Genomic DNA, 7,969 nt, shown 5'->3' with positions numbered 1-7,969 from the left:
GTCGCCGGTCGCCTGACGAGTGGCCTATTTTGCGCCATTTCGGCGTCGCCTTGTTCGGTCACCCTGGCTGGGTCCGTATTTTCCTCGCGGTTCTCTCGGGTAGGAGTCGCGTTTCCTGTATGACTCATCCCGGCCTCCGCGGAATTCTCGTCGGGAACGAATATACTGCTGTCGTACGACGTGAGAGAAAATTCGCCTCGTTGTGACGCGCGGCTTGGCGCGTCGTCGGAGACGTCTGTGAGTGAGTCTGTCTGGTCGTTATCGCGATTTGCGTGTTCGCCTACTACGCTCGCGTCTACTTCGTCGAACGGAAATTCGCGTTCTACAATGACGTTCGGAGATAGCACGGGCGCTTCTCCTTCGGCAAAACGTGACTCTAAATTCAAGCGGACTTGGTCTAGTCCGTCGGCGGGCCGGTCTGACCCTTCGCTTTCGGCGGGCCGGTTTAACCCTTCGCTTTCGGCGGGCCGGTTTAACCCTTCGCCTGCGGATCGCGTCGCGCGCACGGGGTTCTCGAGGTTACGCGCGGCGCGTTGCGCGGACTTGCTATGTATAAATGATGCTTGCGGGACGGGCGGCTGTCGGTTCGGGTCGTCCGACATTTACTTAACGCTCGCGGTTACATAAATTTTCGCACTTACAATATCGCCGCTAATCGCATGTTGCTGCTTGGCTGCTTCGCCTTGCTCCGCCTGGTCAGTCCGTCGGGCCGCTTCGCTGCTTGGCTGCGTCCCTGCGTGATCGCTGCGTCCCTGCCGCGCTGCTACGCTGCGTCGCTGTGTCTCTGCGTCGCTCGGAGTCGGTGATTCCGTGCGGTAGGTCGTGGCCGTCTCAGGTGTCACTTCTGCACTCGCGGCTGCTACCGTCTTTTCGCTCGGGTCTCGGCTGGCTTTTCCTCTCCGGGATATGTTGCCACCGATGTTAATCGAACTCGTTCTTGTTTCAGATGCGTGGTTCTTCGGCAGTCCGGTCCTTCCTGGCGAATCGATGGAGTAGATCCCACCGCTGCCACCAATTTGTTAGCCGTTTTGTCGGCTAAGAGGGATCGGGCTCCGTTCGCGATATGAAGGATGAAGGAAGGCGTTATATTGAACCACTTTAATAAATTGAGTTGCCTTACACGAGTGTCCTTATTACAAGTTCCACTTCGCGTTTCGTTTATAGATAACTCGCAGGTGACTCGACGCGACAGCTTGATGGTTTCAGACCGACTGCCTGATTGTTCGATTCGGCGGTCTTACATCGGTTTCCGGTTGCTACCTCGGGATCGCCCGCGGTAGCATTAACCTCTATGGTCAGCGCTCGGCGCTGACCTTCGCGTCAGCGATATTGGTCCTCGTGGATGGACCTTGCTCTCTACGTTTCGTCGCTGGGGTCGAGTTTCTTTAACGCTTGGCAACTCGGTTGCCAAGGGCGTTGTGCGCTCACAACAATATGTATAAAAAATTATGAGGAAAAATGTAACGCCTGTTCTATTAATTGCCTTCATTGCTCACATTTGATTACGGGAAACCACTTCTCGAAGGCGTCCGCGGCCCCTGCGAATTGGTTTTTCCTTTGAACGCTTATTCGTGGCGTTTTTGGTTGCCCCGATTGCTTGTGTCACGAAATGCCCCGGCGTGATTTTTCCTTATTCATGATGCGTGACTTACAGATAAGAAAAAATACCATAAAATCTATTCGTGCATTATGCTTAGTGAAATCGAGTGACTGAATACAACTTACCGTTTCGGATCTCTTATTATTTTATTCGACAAGAAAACAAATTTTTAGGATTTGAAAAAATGTACTTTGAGCACTTGAAATCAAACTTTCCGTCACTGAGAGAGAAAAATGGTTGACACGCAAATGCCATTCCGTTGGTACCTAGAGGACATTAAGAAACATCTGTGATTGATATTACAGGTTTCTAGCAGCAAGCATTTTAAAGTTAGGCCCGCGACAAAATTTCAGCAGTGTCACGAATAGCCTCGGTTTCCCCTACGGCGAGATAAAGTCGCTGAAACCGTTTGTTACAAAAAGTATCCTACTTTTCCCGGCTCTAGCGCCAAAACTATTGGTCGTAGGAAAAAACCTATATTTCCTTTTTTGTAGAGAATTTAATTCCTTACAATATTGCATTAAACTATTTTAGCCTAAGTCTAATGGAAACCAAGATATTCGCGAAAAACCGATTTTTCACCCCTTTCTTCCAAGATGGCGGCCGAAGCACACCACGGGGGAAATAGAAAACTTAGTATGTCATTACTGACACCCAAATAAAGAGATTAAAATTTTTTGCAGATTTGTCCTAATTAGTCGATTTATTTGTCATTTTTAACGACGACGTGCCGACTGGACTAATATTCCGTCATTCAGATATCTTCTAGATATCTTGGAGATATATTTTGCTGTGTGGGTGTGTCATCGATTCTGCGTATGTTCGAATACGCGTACACGACGCCTTTATTAACGTGCGTTTTCCTTTTTAGCGTTGAGATCTGAACCATACTCTACTCCATACTTTATATAATATATATACCAAATATATATAAAGTATGGATATGAAATAATTTATTATGTGAAAGACCAATAAACATTTGATTGGCAATGAAAAGAACGTGAATTCCTACCTCGACTGCCGATTGACCGCTCCATAGATGTTTTCGCTGTTCATGGCTGATAGTCCATCGCCTCCTCTCTGCTTCTGAGATCGTCGATTGATCGATCGCTGACACGGAGCTCCACTCCTCAGCGACTCAGCACCCTCGTTCTTCGTTTCCGGGACCGCTGATGGGTCACCGTCACGGACTGTGCCCTCCTCAGCGGACTCTGCCCTCCCCCTCCTTAAATTGTCTTTGCGTGTAAGTCCCGGGTAGCTCCACTGTCGACACAAGGTGAGGCACAGGTTGCTTATAATATGGTTACGCTCACTTGGGAAGCGGGCAAGTTGCAGCGTCTCAATAATTCAAAAACTTCTTAAATTATCGTTCTATATAAGTCGCGTTTATTGTCTACTCGAACTAGCGAGTAATGCTTCGTATTATATGTGTGCTAGAGGCGATGGAGTTAGGATTGACAGTGATCCTCCAATTCGAAGAAGGATAATAACCGATAAATCGTTGGTGAGCGACACCTGAGATTCCGGGAATTGACGGAATCTCACGATCGCTTTCAAATAATCATCTTAACGATGCGTGATTCGACACAATAATCACGCTACATACGCTCGAGCCATAATAAATATAAACAATACGAAACACTCTAGATAAAATAAAATACCTCATACAGTACATAAACTTGCGGTAACAGTGTGTGCGTGCGTACGTGCGTGTGTGTGTGTGTGTGTGTGTGTGTGTGTGTGTTTGTGATTTGATTTTAAATAACATAATTTTTATTGTAAAACAAGAAATTGCTTTTAACATTGACTCATAAAAGCTCCATTTCATCTTTTTAAACTATTTATAGAATTTTTTTAAATCAAATACTAATTTTCTAATTCCTACTTGCCTTTTATAAGTAAATTTTTGTAGAAAAAGGATCGTGTTTTTTTAGTATCTAAAAAATATTATATTATGCCTTTATAAGATACACTTGATAAATAGAATGCATAATAATGTAAAATTTAAATTATATTAATTTATAAAATGATATTATTTTACTAAATAATTTATCAAAAATTACGTTATTGTTATTGTATTAGTACATTCGTGTATTGCAATTGTTTTGCATTTTAACGCACTTATTTTAAAGAAGCTAACTTCGCATCTTTTTTTCAGATAACACGAAACTGCAGTACTTTATTAACAATGTGTAAATGGAAAGACACAATTGATCAATGTGACAGATATTTCAAGCAAAGTTTATCACGAGATGGCCTATGCTGCAGTTTTAATTATTACACTTTTCCAGATACAATAACATTGGACAAGTATAAACATTATTTCTGCAGAGTCGAAAGAGAGTTCTTAAGCTTTACGAAATATTTTAAGGTTTATACACAAAATCAGAAAGTTTATAAAAAAATAATATTTTCTTTAATAAGTAAAAGTAAGGATTGAGACAAAAAATTATTTTATAATTTAATTTGTAATAAGAAAAGTCAAAATAGAAAAAAGAGTGTTTAGAATAAAGGTTTTTCCCAATTTTGATATTTTTTGCGGTTGTCTTGCAAAAAAACTTTGTTGTGACTTCGACAATAATAATCAATCGGGGGAGGTCGAAGAATATATGATCTACTTTATTTGCATATTGAAGTAAATGCTTGGGCGGGAAAGAGAGTAAACAAGTAGAGGGTAGAGTGAGATGGACCGCTCTTCGCGTGAAAAGTTAGAAAGTTGGAAACCCATGTGGAATCATTTTATATTAAGAGTAATTACTGTACTTTTAAGTAAAAGAAATTTAGAGTTCTAATAAGCAATAACAAATATTAAGAAGTCCTACAATAGGTCAACATAAAAACTCACTATTCTTATTTACGCGTTGTTCAATAATTATATACATTTTATTTAAATTCTTTTTTGTTAATAACTTTTTAATAAACAACAAGTGACGGCTAAAACCTTTTAAAGGTTACTCAGGAGGATAACTTTGACAACATATGTCAAAGTCAAGGTCATTGGATTTGCTAATGTAAATAATTACCAAAAACATTAATTGAGAAAAGTTACTAAAATTTGCAAAGAAAAAAGGTTTTTTATCTCTCCCGTACAATTCTTCAACTTGACAACAAAATACATTCTTTCGCAAAGAAAAAAATTGAAAACTTTAAAATTGGGAAAAAATCCAAATTTTAAACAATTACCGAAAAAAGTATTAGTCTTTTTATATCTGAATAAAAAGTTAAAAGAGCTTATGAATATTATAGTCCGACTCTGCAAATTCTACAAATAATTATAATACATTATATTTTCCAATTAATATAGATTTTTAAACTGTTAAAGTGTTGAAAGATCTGCCGCCTGCGGATTTGAAACCGGTATGACCATAGTAGTAAATTCTGATCCGAATGATTATCACGCTACAATTATCGGAGCATATGGAGTAAAAGTAATTTAATCAATATTTTCTTACTTATCTATCTAATTTTTAATTAATTGAAATCAACACAAATTAATAATAATTTAATATTTATATATTAAATATTGAAAAATTCAATAAATGGAGGATAATGTTATTTTTGAGACCCCTCAATTTGATAGGTGTGTTTGATAGATCTTTCACTGAGAAAAAGAATGCCGTAAATCACAATGCGCTACGATGCATAGTTTCCGAGATATCAATTTTTAAATGTAATAATAGCAATATTGTTGTACGGTATTACATGGGTTTGCAATTTACCACGCGTGGAAAGTTCACGCATGTACTTTGCAAGGCACACTATGTGTCTAGTTTAACAGTAGTGGAGCCCCCCGCAGAGGGGCGGAACCTACTGTTTCCACGCATACACTTTCCATGCGAAACGAGGTGCCACATGTTCGTGGCGTGCTTTACGAGCTCATTTAAGTAGAGGTGGTATTATAGATTATATAAATTGATATCTCAAAAACTATGCATCGTAGCGCGTTGTGGTTTGCGGCATTCTTTTTCTCAGCGAAAGATCTCAATACACCTATCCAATTGAGGAGCCCCGGAAATACCATTCTTCTCAATAAATGTGATTTTTACTAAAATATTTGGGATTCATTTTTATTTTTAAAATACTTTCAATTATGTCTATTATCTTAAAAAATCAATTATCTTTTGTTTTTATTCATAACATTTTATTTTTATTTATATCTTTTGTTTTAAATAATTAAAGTAAATAATACATTTAGAATTGAGTAATTATATATAATACATAATTATAACTATATATTGTATATCTATAATATTTTTTAGTTAGTTTTTAAAATTAATATTAACATTTGTTTAATTTTTTAAATAAAAATTTTATTGAATATCTTAATCTTAAACGAAATAATATTATATATGTATATGTATTTTCCGCGTGACTGCATATCGTAGGGTAACCGAAGCGAATTGGATCACAGGGCGAATCGGATCAATATAAGTTTTAAGACAGTTAGTGTTTTGTTTCAAACAAACTGTTTTATCGTGCTAATTAATAATTAACGAAAACTATCTTAAAACTTATATTGATCCGATTCACCCTGTGATCTGATTCGCCTCGGACTATCCTATATAAATTCATTTTAATCTAACCAAATTTTTTAATGATTTAAATATTCAAGAAGTTATTGTTAAAAAATAATGGTTCTTTCACAAAAATATCTTAAAATCTCACGTTTATGAAAAATAAAAGTTTTTAAGAATTAAAGTATTTTAATTACATTTCTTCAAAATCAGATTTAGAAATTCATGTTTCTTTACTAATGGATGTAAAATAACTACTATTATTATAACCCTATTGTTATAACAGTGGAAATTGATGTTTACATATCTTACATTGGAATTATAAACGTTATTAAAGCAGATTAACGGAGACGTATATATAAATGTAGTCAAAAGATACCACATATTGAGATACATTTATAAGCTCATTTGTTATTAACACATTTTTCTTCTAACGTGTGTAGACTATTAAAATATCGAGAAAAAGTGTTTGAAATAAAGTGCCTATTTAGTTCCATTGTGTTAAGATTCTAAGAAATCTTTTATATTCTTAGTTTTGAGGCTTTACAACTCGAAGATATTTAGTTTTATTTTTAACTTGTTTTGTGTTATAAATATTTTAAAAATGCATATATTATTATAGTTTGAAAAAAATCTTATTTATTTTAACGACTTAAACAAAGATTATAAATCCTAAGTAATTAAAGGACCCTGCACAACTCTTATGGAAATTGGAATTCGGTGAAATTTACTGAAACTTTTGAAATAAATAGTTTATGTGATGCTGATCAAAAGTTACAATAGGCAAGATTTACAATAATTGACCGTTTAAATCAGAGAGAAACCTGAGAGCGGCCACCGGGATCATTCCGTTCCAGCGAACGTATACTGACGCGCCGCCTGAGAAAGTGGACGTCAACTACGTCGTTACGCTCGGTAACGGTACACACATGGTTCGTGTCCGTGCTATGGTTCGTGTCCGAACTACTCAGATGGAGGGGATATGCTGGTCGCGCAAACCCCTCTCCTGTCCGTGTACGCTCGGCACTCGGCAAGCTTCGAGCGGGGAGAGAAGGACAGACATACGATCTGCTGTCTCCTTCTCTCTTGAGCTGTGACGTTGCCGGCGCGGCGTTGCCGTTAGCACGCGCCGGCTATACCACGATGTCACGCATTTCGGGCGGGTTTCGCGTCTCGTGTCTCGTGTCTCGCCGAGTGCCGAGTCTCGAGTTGGCAAATTGACGATGCGCTATACGTTACATTTGCGTTTATATTTACAAATTTTAATTTTTATATTTATAAATAAATATATATATGTATATATATTAGAAATTTATAAATATATAAAGATTGCAAATATAATTAAATAAATAAATATTTATAAACTTAAAAATTAAAATTCGCAAATGTAATGTATAAAAATCACGGTTTTATACATATGCTTTTCTATCTAAAAAAGTCTTACATTAAAAACCTTTACTTTAGCATAATAATATTTACATGTAATATTTAAATGCATACCAATAATTATATTATTAATTATGAGAAATAATTGTAGTTTATAATGTTCTTTTACTCTTATTAAATTTATTTTACCTATGCATGTTCAATTGGCCAAATTACGGCTAAATTACAAGCAACAACAAAAGAATATTGGATAAAAATAAAAACACTTTATTAAATAAACAATACACATGGGTAACATTTCGACTGTACTTATTATAATTAGTCTTCTTCGGAACGGATTACTATGAATATAAAAGAAGAAGATAAATATTAAAATAATCGATATAAGCGACTCAACTGGCCAATTTCTATTTATTTGTCTCTGTTGAAAAAGGGTTTTGTGTCCCCGCGCTAATTCCGCGCTAATTGC

The 7,969-nt window shown here is 36.8% G+C and overlaps 1 protein-coding gene across 1 annotated transcript; it reads right to left on the bottom strand.

The window, feature by feature from the left end:
• Positions 1 to 2,390: 2,390 nt before the first annotated feature.
• Positions 2,391 to 3,266, bottom strand: LOC112459580. Its single transcript, XM_025023761.1, has 3 exons — positions 3,262 to 3,266; positions 2,613 to 2,912; positions 2,391 to 2,502 (listed from the first exon to the last, which is right to left on the bottom strand). Exons 1-3 carry the CDS (start codon positions 3,264 to 3,266, stop codon positions 2,493 to 2,495), a joined length of 315 nt encoding a protein of 104 aa, XP_024879529.1. The 3' UTR covers positions 2,391 to 2,492.
• Between the last annotated feature and the right edge of the window lie 4,703 nt (positions 3,267 to 7,969).

The sequence above is a fragment of the Temnothorax curvispinosus genome, unplaced genomic scaffold (genome assembly GCF_003070985.1).
Source record: "Temnothorax curvispinosus isolate PA1 unplaced genomic scaffold, ASM307098v1 QBEX01009949.1, whole genome shotgun sequence".
NCBI classification, from domain to species: Eukaryota; Metazoa; Arthropoda; class Insecta; order Hymenoptera; family Formicidae; genus Temnothorax; species Temnothorax curvispinosus.
This window is presented reverse-complemented; position numbering and strand designations above follow the sequence as displayed.